Genomic DNA, 18,420 nt, shown 5'->3' with positions numbered 1-18,420 from the left:
TGGGGAAAAATCCCTGGTTAGAGCTTGAGGGAGACTCCAGGGAAATCACTTCAGAGCAGTAACAAAAGGAATACACTGTAGGAACAAACTGGTGGTGTTGTGAACATTTTCTCTTGCAAGACCTCCATCCAAGACCAGAAATATATTTGAGGTTTTCCAGCCTATTTTAGTAGGCTGCTCTCCTACTAATTTACTTGAATATGAAATCAAGTGGGGTTTTTTGAAGACATCAGATGTATTGAAAACTCTGTGAATACACAGGAGCTTTTGCTAGCAACATGTATTCACTTTGTTCTTCCCCTTAAACAGACTTGCCTAAAGAAGGAGGAATCTACTGGTTTAGACTGGCAAGGAAAAATATAATCCTTGTGATTTTACAGCTGGTTGTTAGAATTCAAAACTTCTTGTCACTATGTTTCGGACAGCGTTGACAGAGCTGGCTTTTTACAGCATTGCACATAGGCTAGGAAAGGAATATACGACACTGCAAAATGCTTTCAAATGCCTGGGTGTCCAATGTGGTCTTTAAAATAAAAAACAACCCAAAAGGCTTGGATAGTCTTGGATAAAGTCCTGATGCCAACTTGGAATGCTCCAAATTATCTTAACATTAAGTCTCAAAGTTGAACTCTCTTTCTACCCAACATATTTCTTCATCTTCAGGTGGAACAAGCAATATTAACAGGTAGATCTTGTTTTTCTGTGTCACCAAATGTTGATTTGCATTATCTATACAGAAGGAGCACTTCCAGTTTATAGATAAAATGATAGACATGAATGGAAAGACCTTTATTTTAATGTAAAAAATTATACAGCAATTCAGTTGACTGTGCAGTCTTTAGGCTTATATTGCCTAAGGGACAGGTCTATTTTAAACACTGTTCTAATCAGTGCTAGCTTAAAATATTGACGAGTAATTCATTGAACATGTTTGTGAAAAGCTTTATATTTAGTTTAAACATGTTTCTGTGCAATTTTAAATGATAAAGCAGGATTATTTTCAACATACAATGTTTTAAGTAGATTAAATAATTCATTGAGATTTGGCAAAAGCATGCATAACATATAACAAGGCAAAAGTCCATTAATTTTAGAAATTAATAGAATGAAAATATTAAGTGTTTATCCTCAGTATTATGTGGGTTATTGCTTGCCACCTAAAATAAAGCTTCCCCTTACCAATTCTAAATGCAGTCTTTTTTCACTCTTCCTTTTCTTTTCATGTTCGAGTATTAGGCCCTATTTATCCAAGTCTCATTAAGCTACAGAACCTAAAGACCACAACAATCCTTAGACAACTACACTTTTTTTCTTACTTTATTAAATTCAGGAGCATAAGCCTCAGTGATTAGGATCATAGAGATGATATACTTTGATTTAGGCACAAGAGTTCCTATCACTATTAGTAATTGTTGTAGGCGTATAATTTTACTGAATCATACTTAAAACTGCCTTCATTCTTACTATTTTCTGCACCAACCTGATGTTTAAGTTCTGACAATACTGGTCTTTGACTGGTTGCTCTTCAAGAGCCCCCACTGAGAACTGTCAGTCTCTTTTCATAAATTATTTTATATATTTTCCCCTCTCAGCAAGAGAAAATTGGTAAAATGGTAGTGTGCATGACAGAGATCCAAGATAATTTCTCCCCTTTCATCAGGGAGTCAATATCTTCAAATGAGCTGCTGTAGGAGTAACCCTGTAGGTGACATTCAAAAGACTTCATGAACAGCTGAAGATTAAACCACTTTAACTTTCTTTGTTGATGGTTTGTGTATTTTCTGTTGTTTGGCATGATTTTATTTCTTTTTGTCCGTTTTAGCATATGTTCTGGATTCCTTGGAGCCTTTTTTGTTTATCTCAATCGCCAGGTGGTCCTGGGCATCAGACGTCATAAAGCCCTGAGCCAGTTTCTCACCAAATAGTAAGTGCTTGTGAAGATATTCTCTTTAGGGAGCAGATTCTTACACCCTACTGGTATTGGATAGTAGCAAATGCTTTCTGGAAGACAGTAGACCTATTTCATGTGTAAGATAGTAAAAATATGAGGAAACTGCTCCTGTATGAGGGTAAGATCTCTGCAAACATCAAAAGAAATTTTCCTGCACTGTATTTTCCTTTTGATCGGCCTCCATAGTTTCAAATAGCTTCTTGATTTGGAAGGGAGTCTCTGCAATATTTGTTAAGACGATAAGGCAAACTATTCATTGGACAGAAAATATTTTTAATTAGAAAGTCAATGATCATGCCTTTTAAAATCAAGCTGTTTCTGGTTGGTTTGGGTTTTTTAGGATCTGTGAAAAATTCAACGCTATTTATATTTCAGGAAAATTAAATACAGCTGAAATCGAACTAAGTTTTTAAAACATATATTTGTTTTTTAATCAAAGTGTTGGCAAAAATGTAAGGAATGTCCTCCATTCTTATGAACCAAAAGCTGAAACTGATAGTAACCAAATGGTGTGAAATGCAACATGGAAGAGAAATGCAAAATAAAATAAAAGTCTTGACAATTAAGTTTTTACAGGACACTTGAAGATACTGTTTTCCCCTCTCTATTAAAGTCCTAACCTCCAAAGTTCATAACTTGGACAAGAAATGGTGGCTAGCTGTAAATGTCTTCAGTGTCTTTATAGCGAAAGATCTGATACTATGAGAATTTTTGAGGTTGAGAGGCATGGAGGCCTTTATTTCTTATCCAGTTGCAGGCCTGACCAGAAGAAAACCACTAAATAAACAGAAATTCAAACTAACTTACTTTCTTATGTGGAAGGAAAAATGTCTTTTTTCATCATGTAGCTTTACCCACAAGCAGCAGCAGGGTTATCACATCAAGTTAATACAGAAGTCGAGCCAAGCCTGAAAAATAGGAATCTACTTTTCACTGATTTCTCAGAATTTTTTAGGTCCTGAGACTAAATCAAATTAGAGGTTATATTTTGTCTTCCTAAATCTCAGCCAATGCTTCCTGTAGGAAACAGTAACTTGCCAAGGGACACGTGACAGGATTAGTCCCGCATGTGGAAGCAGTTTAGGCTCATGTTGTCTTAGTGCCTGTGAAGTGCCACAGTTTACCCAGACACCCATCCTGGACTGGACACAGCAGTAAGAAAACACAGATGGCTTCAGCCTCTGTCCTGCTGTGTCCCACTGGCCTGGCACTGCTAGACTCACTGGCTACCAAGGACACCTTCCCCAAAATTGTGATAGTCAGCAATTCGGTGGTAAGAGAAGCAGTTTTCCCCATAAGAATTAATGCACCAGGGGTTGCTTGCAGAAATGTATGAAAAACCCCTACATATAAATCCACTAAGACAGGATACATTGCATGGGGGGTGAGGAAGCAAGACTGTCAAAATCAGGACAAATGAGAAAAGTAGTGGCTTTTGACAATAGGTCAACACATCACTGCAAACACACATTCCTCCTACATGTCCAAATTTGTGCATGTTGTACATCCCTCTCTTCCTCCATCCCTCCTATTATACTAATTCTGATGGGAAAAAGGTTTTGCTGACAGGTGAACTCTATGAATTAGGATGATCAGTGGAGTAGGGCATTAAACTGCCAGTAACAGCACTCCAGAACAATGGATACAAATACAGAGAGCTTCACAGAAATAGCATCCCTAGTCCTGAAGTGATGGTGCTACAAGAACAGAATGTGAGGCCACATTGTAATAACTTTCTTCCTTTACAGCCGACTGATATACCCTGCGGTTATAACCTTCTGTATAGCATCGGTGACGTTTCCTCATGGATTTGGGCAGTTCATGGCAGGAGAGGTGAGACTGGAAAGTGTATTACCAATTCTGTGCAGTTCTTTGGAATGTTATCTCCTTATCCTCTGGCCCAATAACCTCATGTCAGGGAAAAGGGAAGAATGATATGGGAGGAGTTTGGACTGAGGAGGCACTGTATGATCTCTGCTACCTCCTTCATAGAAAACTTGAAAAAGGTCCACTCTTCAATGCAAATAATAAGGAAGATGTTACCTTATATGTAAAAGTAGTTATCTCTTCACCTGCTTGAGTAAAGTTCTGTCTCTCTTCGTGAAGATTAGAAATGTGAATTAAGTCTCACAGTCATGAATTCCCACAGTAAAAATCTCCTCCACTTCCTTGTAATAGAGATAGAATATTTACTCCATTTAATCTCGTGACTCATACCTGTTTTTTTTTTGCTGTTTAGTTGATGCCACGGGAAGCCATCAGCACTCTCTTTGATAACTATACCTGGATCAAACACTCTGGAGACACCCAGATCCTAGGGAAATCTGCTGCCTGGATCCATCCTAAAGTCAGTGTCTTTGTCACCATCCTGCTCTTCTTCCTTGTAAAGGTAGGAAGCCCAGCTCACCATAAACCTTCTCCACTCAGACTGAATGTTCTTCCCTTTTGTAAAGCAGCTTGTGAAGTGCCAATGAGGAGTTGCTGGGTATTGAATGAAGTACTACAGCTGCAATGGATTCCTACATCTTCTGATGTGATGTTTGTCCGCTTCGAATGAGCAAAATTATTAGGGAATAGTTTCCTTAATATAGTAAGCCTTCTCTGCTCCCTAGGTCACCCTCCTCATGCATCTTAGGAAAACCTCCTTTTTGCTACTCTTATTTTGAACATTGGAACATGATGTTTTTTTCTTTCAAATGTCTCTTTTTTTTTTTTTTTGCTCTGTCCTATGTCAGTTACACAGCTGATCCTTTCAGAGGTTGAATAGTTGCAACTTCCACAGACCATGTCAGCTCAGAATTTTTAATCTGCTGTTGCCTTCTGGGAAGTGAGCAAAACAGTTTCCAGCTGCATTTCTCCATCAAGTTTTGATGGACTGCTAGGAAATCCTTGAGCCTCACACAACTATAGATTGTGCTTGCATATTCCTATTTGTCCACTATCTGAAGTCAGGAAGATAGATAGATAGATAGATAGATAGATAGATAGATAGATAGATAGATAGATAGATAAATAAAAATATCACAGAATAGGTGCTAATTCTTTTATTATTTACTTATTGCGAAGGGGCAGAAGAGCTGAGGCCACCTTGCAATGTCAGTTGAAAACTTCAGTAGATCAAGAACAGATATCAATAACTGATTAACACAACTGTTTCCACCTAAAGTAAAACACTCTATCAAATTTCTGACAGGTAGTTAAGGGTTCTCCTTCTATGATAATTCTTATTACAGTGTACCAAGCAGAAAAGGTCTTGCTTACTTGAAGAAAAGAGGAGTGGAAAATAGGAGTGGACTACAGGGTGTGTTTGTCCTGAGTCCATCTTTTTGCCTTTGGAGGAGCCTCAGTCACTAGATTCATTGGCATTGTCCTGCTAACCAAAGGCTTTCTCTACTTGCTAGGTAACTGCTCTTGATTTTCTTCTGGATATATTCAGCATTGGGATAGACCACATAACCAAGAAATTGCTATTATGACTCTGGGCAAAGGCCTGGCCTGATTCTCCACTGCAGTATAGTCAGTTTTCAGCTGTGTTTGGCCAAGTTTGGTACTGCAAAGACAGAGCTCAGTTAGCAGTACTACACCTCAACAGCTTTCTGGTCTCTGTAGCCAGGCTGGGCACAGAGTGGGGCAGCAGGAAATACTACTGCTGCTCAGTAACAACTGCATCCTCTGCCTTTGTTCTAGTTCTGCATGGCTGTCATTGCCACCACGATGCCAATCCCCTGTGGAGGCTTCATGCCTGTTTTCGTATTAGGTGAGTTTCAGTTTTGTTTTGCAGCATACTCATCTGGCAGGGGGAGAGGAGAGACATTGCCTACACACCCAGCAGGGTTCATCTGGCCTATGAGGAGTCATCACTTGATGTCTATGACAACGTGATTAGCAGTCCACAGACCAGCCTCTGGGTCTCTGCTTTTGACATTTCCTCAACCCCCTGAAACCAAATACGAACTAGGTAATCCCTACCCTTTTACATAAGGCCACACTTGGGGAGACATGCTGAGCCATGGCCTTCTAATCTCTATGCCTCTTCACTTACAGAGAAACTTCCATCCTGTAATTTATAATAGCTGCTCCTTTCACCCTTGAAAGCCAGCCAGAAGAGATAACCTCAACACTAGGACCCGCAATGTAATCTACCACTTACTCCTTTCTTCTGACTGAAATGTGATAACATAAAAAGTTTATCAACTTCTAACTGGTTTTAATTCCAATAACAACAAAAAAAAATTAAAATTAATATGATGCTAATGTTAAGAAAGAGAGGCTGTGTTAGACTGAACTATACAAGCTCATGACGTTCAGCATTCAGTACCCACAACTCTCAAATGAAACAAGGTGCTCTAAGGACCTCTGAGTTCTGCAGGCATCAGTGATGAAGGCTAACCAACATCAAGGCTGTATTAGGAAAAGACCTAGACAGCAATGCAAAAAATTTGCAGTTTGTATCTATGCATTCAGCATTTTGGATAAAATTCTGGAACACTGTGCCATTTTGTGTCCACCAGTCCAAAAGATCCTTGCAGACTTCTAAAACCTGTCTGAACAAGACATGGGTGACTCCACCTCACTTTTAAATCAGCCCTTTTCTGAGCAGGGGTCAGAACAAGACCTCCAGAAGTCCCTTCTCACAAAAAAAATTTCTGTAAGCTGTGATTTGAATGTTTAGACATTCACAGAATGAGAGTCTAAAAGGCCTCAACTGTGATCTGGACTGACATTGTACACAGTCTGAAAATACGTCCTCCAGCCTGGGAAGCACAGTGACTGCTGTGCCTGGTGTGCCCAAGTAAATGAACGAGGGGACAACAATCTTAGTACCCTTTTTTCCTCTTGGAGTCTAAGTTCTGTATTTTGTAACTGAGATCTACTCTTTAGTTACCAGTGTCATTTTAATGTAAGTTTTATCTTTGTTTCTGTTAGAAAATACCCAAGTGATTGCCCAGCACAGTTGCACAGCACAGACTGGATGTTCCTTCAATGTTAACTCCATAACTGTCAGTGATATTTTTCAGGTGCTGCATTTGGACGTCTCATTGGGGAAATCATGGCATCGCTTTTTCCCAACGGGATCCTCTTTGATGACATTCTCTACCAAATCTTACCTGGAGGATATGCTGTCATTGGTGAGCCTCCATGTCTTCCTTTTTCCTCACTTGGTCCCACTGCTGCAATTTTCCTGGTTGACATGATACGCTGTTTCTATATGACAGCCTTCTTCTCTCCCTATTCCTTCTCCTACCTGGGAAAGGTGCAGCAGCTCTGACAGGAGCGGTGAGCCACACTGTCTCCACCGCTGTCATCTGCTTCGAGCTGACGGGTCAGATCTCTCACATCCTGCCCATGATGGTGGCTGTCATTCTTGCCAACATGGTGGCCCAGAGTTTGCAGCCCAGCCTCTATGACAGCATCATCCAGGTGAAGAAGTTGCCCTACCTGCCAGACCTGGGCTGGAATCACATAAGGTATAGTAGCAAAATAAGTGGAAATGGGGAATGGCAAGGAAATAAAGCAGAAGAGGGTTAAAACCACAGGGGAATAAAAGGTTATGAAAATGGTCCAGTACTACAAATGAATTAAGAAGGCAGAATAGGCCTGCAGTAAGAAAAGACAAGTGTTGGAGTAGAATTAGGTTTCATACACAAAAATGGAGAAAAGTCCTCTTCTTTTTTTCACTGAAAGCACAAGTTTGAATGCAATGTTATTGAATTTGTATTAATATTTCCAAATTGTCTCAGCTTAAAATTTTAAAAATCAGGAGTCTCACTTATCTAAATTCAGTGGGGTTTGGATATTCTTTTCCCCAGCAAATGTTTGAAATACTTTATTTGGATATTTTGCTTGAAGCAAACCTCAGTTATTCCTATAAATATCTTCCTCTCTCTAGTATATATCATACATATAGGTATGTGTATAAAACCATCTATACATATATGTATACATGTGTGTATTTTATGGTGGGGATAACAGAGTGGAATACAACTGTAATGGAAATCCAGTTAATCTGTATTTATCCTCTTGGAAACTCCTCTGGTTACTCTCACAGAAGATCATTTGGCAGCTGTATTTTGAGCACTTTTTAAAAAAGTAGCCATTTAGGTATTTCTTTAGGGAATTTATGTGCTTGACATTTTTAATATGCTAACTCTTCCTCTTATCATCCTAAATTCACAGCAAATACAATATCTTTGTTGAGGATATTATGGTCCAAGATGTGAAATTTGTGTCCTCCAACTGTAAATACCGAGACTTGCAAGCGGTACTCCAAAGCACCACAGTAAAATCTTTGCCTTTGGTGGACTCGCCAGGTAGGCAATGTGGAGAAACTGATCCTTCCTGAAGACTGTCTCAGCTTGGAGAAACTAGCTTTCAAATTAATGGTGTGAAGCAGGGTGACCTATCACATAAAAAAAACAAATCCTAAAAATCTCCTACTGCGGATGATGTATGGCAGACGGCTGTTTCAGCTGGCCAGACAGGGAAGCTGGAGTGTGGGCAGTGAAGCAGATCCAGCACATAAGGGAGGTGTGTGGGAAGTCTGTAGACTGAACGGTGACAACAGGGCCCTCCTGGGATCCTGCATGAGCCAAGAGCATCCATGGGGTGGCACAGCTCAGGACAGCAAGGTCCCTTCCCACAGCCTAGGAGCCACCTCAGGGCATGTCAGTGACTCTTGTACAGCTCTAGACAGTACGAGCCTGAGCACCTGGAAGAGGCTGGGAGGAGGAAGGGGTGATGTGTGGAAGGGGGCCTTCAAAACCTTGAGGTGGTTTAATGGCTTCCCTGCTCTGTGTTGTGCAGAGTCCATGATCCTCCTGGGCTCTGTGGAGCGGTCAGAACTGCAGGCTCTCCTCCAGACACACATCAGCCCAGAGCGGCGACGGCTCCTCAACAGAGAAATGCAGCAGAAGCTGAATGAGGCACCCTACGATGGACCCTGGGCAAACCTGCCAAAGCTGAAGCACGAATCTTTTGCTTATGTTGATGAGGATGAGGATACAGAGGAGAAGGGAGAGGTGAGGGAGAGAAGTGGGCAGACTGCAACATAGAGATTGCTTAGAAGCAGTTAGGCACTTGGGGAGGCTGAGAAATAAATGGCGTAAGGTGGACTTGATTTTCTCTCCTTTCCTTAACAGCTGCCTCAGCCTCCAAGTCCCACTCCCAGTTACCCAGAGGAGCCAAATGGCCCAACAAGTCCTCTTAAACAAATGCCTGAAACCTTGGAGCCGCTGCAACACTCAGGTATGGTACCTTCTGTCATGACTCAACCACATCCTAGCCAGTGTGGGGAAGCTTTCATGCTAACTGTGTGTACCAGCCACCTCCAAAACTGAAGGCTCCTCCCTTGGACACACGTCTCTTTGATTCAGCTGCATTAACGCAATGGATGAACATTGACGTATTGTGCTCCTTTGTGTCACTCCCCAGCCTGTATTAGCTTTGCTTTCAAGACTGTACTCGTAGCTCATTTCTGATTCATTTATCATGTACATGTGATGTAGGATGGTGGGTTGTTTTTATCCTTTATGCATCCTGAAATATACAGAGAATGAGTAAGCACAAAGATGTAGCCCAGTCTTGAGAATGAGTACAGAGGGTAGGGCTTTAGCTCATGCTTTTAGGCACCCAAATGTTACATGTAATAGAGCATATAGCACATTCTGGTTTATTAACACCCCTAATGTGTGACTAAACCTCTAGGGCATAGAAAAATCCACTTTATGCTTCCAGAGCAGTGGAGTGATGGGGCAGCCATCCACCTATCCTACCAAAGCAGAAAAAGAACCACATATGAAAACAAGGACAGCGTGTGAAACATTTTACATGAAGCGAGAACTGGGTGACCCAGGAATGACAAGAGGAAGTGGAACAGGAATGATTTCATGAGACCTTTCTTTTCTTTTTTAGTTTGGCTCACAGCTATAATTTTTTCTGACCAAACTTCCTCCACAGCCTTGTTCACAACAGGACCAGGCCCTGTCTCCTCCTCTTTGCTAACTTCTTGCCTGGGAGTATAATTCTGGTCTTTTCTATTCTCATCATTCCACTGCTGGCAGAACGCATGGACTCCTCACCCCTTGGCACCTGTCACATCCAGTTTGTTGATATGTTTTGTTGAATGGGAATTTTCATTCTGGAATGTTCCAGACACCATCTTACAAACTAAATGCCAAACTGAGACCAGCCCAGCTCTATCGTGTCCCTCATAGTATTTCCCAGCCTGCCTTGGCTAAGAGGACACGATAGGTGTGGGGCTTTGTATTTTTGTCTCTCACTTGTTCTTCTCTCTTATCCACATGTTGTGTTCTTATCCTTCAGGCAGTTTCAGGAGTCTGAGGAAACTGATCCAGCAGCTCTTGTGCCATTGCAGCCGTCCACATGAAACAGAGAGCACCATCCAGGTTAGGGCTACAGAGAGCCTGGTAGTACCCTGAAGAAGGAAGGGAATGCAATGGAACTAGAAACTATGACTTGAGACATTCAGCATTTGGCTAAAGCATGGACACAATTATGGTCCTGAACTCTGACAGCATCAGTGGGGAACTCCCTCCAAGGAGAAAGGGTGTGATTACTGTAAAGGAGTGTGCATCTTCCTAAAGAGTCACCTGTGCTCAGGTGTCAGGCAACCATCATGATTGAGTGTGGGCGCCTTTTCTCAGTGAAAAAAAGAATGATATTTTGGCTAACATGAAATAAAATGCAGTTCTATTCCATTTGGCAAACAGTTTTGGACAGATGGAGAAAAAAAAAAAAAAAAAGCTTTTGGCTCTTGCCATGTTAAACACCCTTGGTTATCTGACACATCTGCACAGGGTTTGGGGAGAACAGACAGAGCTTATGGGAGACCCATCCACTCCAGGGCAGTGGTTGGACCCCATGTGGGATATCCTAAGAGCATCTAAATCAGTATCAGATGGCCATATTTAGGCACCTGAATTGCTCCAGCAGAACTCCAGGGTGAATTGTCATTGGCAAGGGAAGCATAGCAAGGGCAGAGTACACCGTATAATGGATGAGTAGAAAGAAAATCTAAGCACTTGGAAAATCTAATATACCATTTGGAACAAAAAGGGGACCACACGGGGTGAGGAGGCTGTGCAGATTTTCCCTTTCTGTACTCTGTGAAACTGTGGGTTCCTTGGCTGTCCTGAACAGTGTTTTTTCCTACAGGAGCCAGTGGAAGTCATTGAGACAATGACACCAGAAGAGGTAAGACCAGGTGCAAAAACTGAGTGAGGTCATGTGAGTGCTTCTTGTACCCACTTCCTATCACTTGCAATACTCCAGGAACCTCAGTGATTGTCAGATAAACCCATAGCCAAAGTAATTTTCTTCTTGGAGTGGCACAGTGGGCAAATCTCACCCAAAAGAAAAGAGATTGGCTAGATGTGCTGGTAAGTCTGATTAACCTGATCTAGCTCTGAAGTCAGCCCTGCCGGAGCAGGGTTTTGGACTAGAGGCCACCACAGGTGCCCCCTCATCTAAATCCTTCTGTGGGCCCACATTTTCCTTCATTTCTTACACAATGGATCAATTATCTTGCAATGACAAGGGGAGATGCACTCAGAAAGGAAAGCTAAAGATGTTCACTCCCTCTTTAAGAAGGAAAAAACAAAACCCCATCTTCTCAGAAAATCTCTGAATTGCCCGGTTTCCACGGGGACTTGACATCTGGCAAGAAAGGGATGGGAAACCTGAGGGGTGAAATATAATAGACAAGATGAATGCTGTACATAGGAAGGAAGAAGCATTAGCAGGAGGAGGGAACTAGTTTGGTTACAGAAGACAGCAATGCTGCAGGTAGCTGTAAGAGTGACTCCCCTTCTTTCCTGTGTCAGATAGACGCTTGGGAACAGGAGGAGCTGAACAAGAACGTGTGCTTTGACAGCTGCCGCGTAGATCCCTCCCCTTTCCAACTGGTGGAGAGAACCTCCCTGCACAAGGTGAGTGCAAATGTCTCCCTGAGGCATACATCATTTTACTCCACTCATTCCAAGTCCAGCCTATGACTTATGTCTTCTCCTTGTCTTCACCTACAACTACGATCACCAGTCTCTTTCACATCAAGCTATAGAAGTGAGCTTGTTCCTGTAATCTTCTGTGTGTATCTCCAATCTCCTGCAAAATGAAAGGCTTTGTGATAAGAAGTCCAAGTCCACTTATTTAAAAAGCTTTTGGACAAAAAAAAATCTGCTACATTAAAGCAGCATTGTGTGCCTTGCTACTGAGGCATTACACTGAGATTGATACTCTGCCCTGTCAGCATGCAGCACTGGAATGAGCACTCCTGGATTTCTCAGGGTGTTTCTGTCAGGGTGTAGAATCTGCCTGTGTCACAGGCTCTTCATGGATCTGAAGCACAAGGAAAGAGGAAGCTGGATCATGCAACACCTAGAGTCAGCAAAGGATGACAGGAGAGTAAAGCAATCATTGTGAGTCAGTAGGAAGATAGGACTGGGCTTTCACTCACTGGAAAGGGAAAGCAGTCTACTGAAGAAGAAGTACACAGTGCATGCTTTTATCAATATTTAATGTGAATGGTTAGCATAGGCCTTGTACTAAATTAATTAATTACTGTTAAGATCTCAGCCTTCAGCAGAACAAGAACAGGCTAACATATAGTTCAGATGAGTTTTCTGAAGGGGTAGGTGAAGTAATCTGAAAACCACTAGCATTTATCTTTGAGAGTATACGCTTACAAAAAATTATACCTGAAGGCTGATCATGGGGAAAGTTTTGTACCTGTCATACAAAAGAGTGGTGAGAAACTCTGAAATAACAGACAAATCAACTTAACTTGGATGCACAGAAAAAAAAACAAAAAACAACCCAGGAATAAATAATCAAACTGTATGAAGTATGCACAGTCACAGCTAAATGTTAGACTACTGACAAGGAAAAGAATATCACAGTTTATCATGACCAAACTATATTTAACCAGTCTGGTTTTCTTTTACATTAGAGTAAAATGTCTTGTTCTTGAGAAATCAGATTTTTCCTAGTTTACATTTGAACATGCCATTTAGTATCTCATGATGGTAAAAAAAAAAAAGGTCAAACACTACCTTTGACAGAATGATTTCATGTAAGGCCACAGGTAAAGTCCAGCTAGAGCTCAGCTTCAAGAACCTGGAGGTTGGAAATATACCAGAGATGAGCACTGAGAATGTGGTAAGTTTTAGAAACCCAGATCTGTGATATAGTAGTAAAAAAATGGGGTATATTTAGGCTGAAGAAAAGAAGACTGATAGCACTGTGATATCTGTCCTTTCAAGGAGACTTTGTAAGAGAAAGGGAATAACTTGTTCTCAGTGTTCTCACTGCACTGGATAAGCAGCAACAAGCTTAAGCTTTCACAGAAAATATTCTGGGACAGGAGAAAAGAAATCATCTATTGATAAGGAAAGCACTGCAATAAATAACCTAAGCAGTTTTTGACTTTACATATTTCTATATCGTAGTTCAATTTCCAGCACCAAAATGAAACAGGACCTGTGTAGATCTCCAAATGCACAAAACAGGGTGTTGTATGTGAATCTCCACCAGCTGCAGGATGAGAATGACCTTGAGAATGTGCTCCCCATCATCAGCACAGTCCCAACTCCAGCTGCACAGAAGAATGAGCAAACAGCAGTATTTTGCAGATACAAAAGGGGAAGAAGGGAAGATGAAATTTCTCACTGGGCTAACTGCACAGTTTTGTGTCTTTGTGATTTCCATTTCTAAATCCTGAATCCCAGCTCTAGCACCAAGTTCTGTGTTGCCCATTTCCAAAGTCCCTTAGACAGTCTTTTGTGGTTTTGCTCCTAGACACACACATTGTTCTCACTGCTGGGCCTCAGCCATGCCTACGTAACCAGCATGGGGAAGCTGAGGGGAGTGCTGGCTTTGGAAGAGGTGAGTACACATCCTCTGCCATCCTCTTAAATAACTGCAAGTGTCCTGTGGATCACTGCAGTAACTCACAGATGCTGCAAGTTCCAGCTGGGAATACGTATAAACTGCAAGTGCTACATTTTCAATCCAGTGTTGAATTCTGAGTCTGCTCTTTGGAAGCTACGTAAAGGAATGGATGACTTCATTTCAGAGGAGGCAGCAGGTGTTGTTTACAGGGATGTTAACAGGTTCATATTTTGCATGAGTGCAGGCTTAATAGCCACTCTTAACTGAGTGGCTATTACTGTTTCTGAAAGAGGTGTGGAATTTGTTGTTTACCATGGAATTTTTCATTAAATCACCAGTGTAAAAGATTATCTCCACAGGCCCCAGAGGTAGAGATGTGACTCTATTTGTGATCCTTTTAGCCTGGGGAGTAGATGAACTTCTGCTGGGTAGGGCTGGGCCAGCCTCCCTTTCATGTTTTTCTTCTGAAGTGTTTTCTCTTTTTTTAGCTCCAGAAGGCAATAGAGGGTTCCACCCGCTCTGGGGTTCGTCTCCGACCACCCCTCGCCAGTTTCCGTGACATCAACCGGACTTCCACCACCACCAAGGTCGGGCAGGGCGCTCAGGCGTGGAGCCGGGAAGACAACAGCATGGTGGCAGCAGAGGCAGCAGCAAACCTGGGCACTGAGAGCCCTCTGCCCCCCTGCTCGCACTCCCCCCAGCCCTCCCACTCACAGGAAGAGGGGGAAGTCCCCAGCTCTGCTTATGCCACGGATACTGAGTTGGAAGAGATGGAGCTGACAGGGCCAGTTGCTGAAAACATCTCAGACATCCTCAAGGACATAAACCTACATACCACTGACCTGGATGAAGATGATGATGAGGATGTTCCCTTATAGCTGGTGTGAGGGTAACAGTCCATCACACTCTTCAGTGAGCCAGTCTTCTTGTGTTTCCTCCTCAAAGAGAAGCTTTTGGGTGTTCTTTGCAATCCCCACAGAGGAATGATTCAGCTGGGAGGAGGGACGTCAGACTGACCCTTTCTTCTGCTGCTTTCCCTCTGTGCAGACTGTTAGGCTGCCGGACTGTTCAGGCGTGTGCAGGTGTCAGATGTGGACTGCAAGGTGCTGAGTTTAGGCGAAGCACACTGTAACAGGACACAGATACTGCTGACACAGTCAGGATGCTCTGGGTCAATCTGCCATGTGGAAAGTGGAGGAGGATCAGCTTTCACTCGCCACTGGTGCTGTCCTTCCAGTCGCACTAGGCCTGCACACAGCAGTGTAACACAGCCAGACCTCCAGGCTAGAAGCATACTGCTGCTTCTGACTGCCACCCTGTCCATGTTGCTGCAGCTCCTTTTCACTGGCTCTTATCTTGCACCCCCCCCAAACATTCCCACATAGAACATTTTTATTCTTGCTCAATTTTTAGTCTGGGATTTTCCTGGATGGGGATGCAGTTAGGAGCTTCTCCTCTGTCCTATAGCTGAGCCATGCCCTAAAAACAGATGGGAGGAAAGTATTTGGTATATGTCTCATGTCTTGAATTCAGCCAAGGCTTTAGAGAACCCTGGAAGAGAGAAAAGCTTATTTTCCCATCATCTCTGAAATTTTAAAACAGAATGGGAAAATCTTAAGTGAGGGCATCCTCATTACTGGAAGAGGAGTAAACCAGCATGTATGTACCTATATTTCAAATAACTGTTTGTCTCTCTGAATCACTGTTCACAATTTTCCACAGCTATAGTCTTAAAATATAAGAACTCAAGAAAAAAAATTATTATGGAGTGTTAGCAGGCTGCCAAGAAATACAGCGTTTTCTACACTTAGAAAACAGGTTTCTTTCTGAAAACTCCTGCTCTCTTTTCCTGGTAATTCTACCCTGCCTACTTTCCACATATTTCTGCATACCTCAGATCTGAGAATTCCAACTCTCACTTTTGCCAGCTTGTTTCTGTTGTGACTAACAGCAGAGACCTCAACCCTTGTCTGCAGCATCCCTCTCTATTCCAGTTCTAAATGTGGAGCAGATCTGCATCTTGCAAAAAGACGTCTTGTCAGTTCATGTCATGCATGCAAAACCTTGGCATCCAAAGGTAAGATGCTGCTTTGTTTAATTCACCGCTCTTGTGAGGTTTTCTCAGTAAACAGGCAAAACCAAATTGTGTGTATTCTGCAGCTTCTTCTAACAGTCTACATCTTTTTCTACATATTTTTGGTGTCTCATAGCACTTAGATGCAGTCACTTAGAAGCAGCCTATTAGATGTGTTTCCACTTATCAGCAACAGAGAAGAAATCCAGGCTCTGAAAATACATTCTTGGGAGTAATCTCATTCCCCTTCCTGATATTTGTAAAGCATTATCTAACTTAGAGTGACCACTTCTACTTTAACACGTGATTTTCCATAAGCTGTCTCAGGAGCAAGTCAAAAATATCATTACTTCTTACCCAGTCACCAAAGGAAAATTCCCTCCTGGCTTTAATTCCAAGGATTGACCTTGCACCAATTACTCTCTGATGATGCTTATGGGTGGGAGAGTCTGTGACAAGCTTATAGTAGAAGGAAATCTTCCCCACTAGTCTTTTGCAGAGAGAGAAATTTATTATTGCTGTCTGGAATTCAGAGCCCACCATGTCTGTTGTGTTTTAGGCACAAGATCACCCTTGATAAGCTAACTGGGGACAGCCTTTCCCTGCCTTAATGACCGTCTGTCCTCCAGGAGCCACCCTGTCCTCATGAGGAGACAGTGGTGATCTGAGGGCAAGTCCCTTGCACACAACAGCTGCTTGGCTCCACCAGAGGGGCACATTTGTGTCTGCCAGGCACCAGCATGGCCTCCCCACTACCTTTGTGTCACCTTCCGCTGCCTGCAGGGAAGAGGCAGAACAACTGCCTTTTTTTTTTCTCAGTGAATTGTGATAGTCCCTTATATAAGCAGAGGAGAAAGGACATTCCTTTTACAAAAGCATAAATATTCAGTGAGTGACAACACTGAGACCAAATCTGGTCTGAGGGTCCAAGCACACTCAAGAAGGATGAGTTTCTCAGTCATCCCCAGCCTTACTCTGCAGACTTATATTTTACAGCTTAACCACAGGCTTCCACTGAGACAGATGAGACAAGGAGAAACTTTGAGGCTGGAGTTAGCACACCTCCCCCTCCTCTCTCCTGATTACAGATGTATGCTCTGCTCCAGTCCCACACTTCTCCTACAGTGTGTTACAGAAGAACTGGGATGTGACTGGCTGAGAAAGCAGATGGGAGTCTAAATCAAAGCCAGCGAGTGTGTGAGTCATGACAGACAGATTGTGGGCTGAGGGAGATGAAGCTGGAACAAAAAATGATGCACGTGGAAAGGCTTGGGGAGTGAAACACTGGCTAACCTGGAAAGCTTCTTGAGGCTTATCACTTGAGATTGCAAGAGAATACACGTGTGCCTACACATGCACACACAGGTACCTCTCCATTCCTATTGCCTTCAGCTGTCCCTGGGTTACTGTGAGGAGCAGGATTGCTCTCTGGGGGGAGCTGAAAGGTGGCTGTAACTGCTGCTCTTTGTGGACACTACTCAAGATCCATTCCAGGTATTGCCTCCACTCATGGAACAGAAGCAGCATCCATCTGCACCATTTTCTCACCTTTATTCATACATGCAAATGCATAAGGAGCCAGGATGGCACAAAAAACACTCTGCAAAGATGGTTTGCAAAGGCTCAAGTTGTTTCCACTTCCATCTTATCAATAAAATCTTCACTGAGCTGATGCCAAGTACATTAATAGGTGCAAAATGTGCAGTAAAATAATACTAAGCCTACCTCTGTCAAGGGAACTTTAAGCTTGTGCCCTCTCAGGCTATCCCACTACACTGCCCTCAAAGTTTAAACTTGAAACCTTTGTCCAGCAAACAAAGTCACACTGATCTGTCACTTTAAAACCTGCATCTCCCATCCTATCCAAATAGCACAGATTTGATTCGCTACAGGGAAAAATCTTTTTTTCTCAACCCAAAATATCCCCAGAATTTGTATCAGCTGTGAGGTCTTCCCATCCAGATGGAAATACACATCTAGCAAAAAACTGAACTCTTCCTTTCACATGGCAGTTAAGGGTGAAAGCAGAGTCTTGTTTTTAAATTCATCATTATAAAGAACTGAGAAAAATAGGGAAGACTTAAGGTTGGTAAGACAACAAGTGGGGCTTTAGGTAGGTATGACACAGCTGAGAGACTTGGCCATGAACCGAATAAAGGAGAAAACACATGGAGATGAACAAGAAAGAATTGCCTCAACAAAGTAACGTTTTTGGTTGCCATTTGAGACTAAAGAAATTCTAGTTTTCTAAGCCTGTGGACAAAAACAATTAGTACAGGCAGAAACAGAGAGACAAAACCTATAAAAACAACATCCCCCTTCTGGCCAGTTATTCAGATACTGTGTAGAAGTGTGTGTTTTGTGGCCAAAGAGTACAAGACCAGCAATAACCAGCTGAGCAAGAGAAGATCCCTTTTTGGCAAATTAGTCCAAACCCAGGAAGGGTATAATTAAAAACACACATATTAAAAATACAGTCACAGCAAGC

At 42.3% G+C, this 18,420-nt stretch overlaps 1 protein-coding gene across 1 annotated transcript in view; it reads left to right on the top strand.

The window, feature by feature from the left end:
- CLCN1 (chloride voltage-gated channel 1) overlaps positions 1–15,643 on the top strand; it is a 36,453-nt gene extending 20,810 nt beyond the window's left edge. The window contains exons 10-23 of the mRNA XM_053970662.1: positions 1,823–1,924; positions 3,700–3,784; positions 4,191–4,340; positions 5,639–5,708; positions 6,970–7,080; positions 7,206–7,419; positions 8,129–8,262; positions 8,756–8,970; positions 9,091–9,196; positions 10,274–10,356; positions 11,126–11,164; positions 11,794–11,898; positions 13,766–13,852; positions 14,347–15,643. Of these exons, the coding sequence (XP_053826637.1) occupies positions 1,823–1,924; positions 3,700–3,784; positions 4,191–4,340; positions 5,639–5,708; positions 6,970–7,080; positions 7,206–7,419; positions 8,129–8,262; positions 8,756–8,970; positions 9,091–9,196; positions 10,274–10,356; positions 11,126–11,164; positions 11,794–11,898; positions 13,766–13,852; positions 14,347–14,736 (1,891 nt within the window). The 3' untranslated portion in view covers positions 14,737–15,643. The remainder of the gene's footprint in view (positions 1–1,822; positions 1,925–3,699; positions 3,785–4,190; positions 4,341–5,638; positions 5,709–6,969; positions 7,081–7,205; positions 7,420–8,128; positions 8,263–8,755; positions 8,971–9,090; positions 9,197–10,273; positions 10,357–11,125; positions 11,165–11,793; positions 11,899–13,765; positions 13,853–14,346) is intronic.
- Positions 15,644–18,420: the final 2,777 nt, after the last annotated feature.

This window comes from Vidua macroura, chromosome 2, assembly GCF_024509145.1.
Source record: "Vidua macroura isolate BioBank_ID:100142 chromosome 2, ASM2450914v1, whole genome shotgun sequence".
Classification (NCBI taxonomy): domain Eukaryota; kingdom Metazoa; phylum Chordata; class Aves; order Passeriformes; family Viduidae; genus Vidua; species Vidua macroura.
This window is presented reverse-complemented; position numbering and strand designations above follow the sequence as displayed.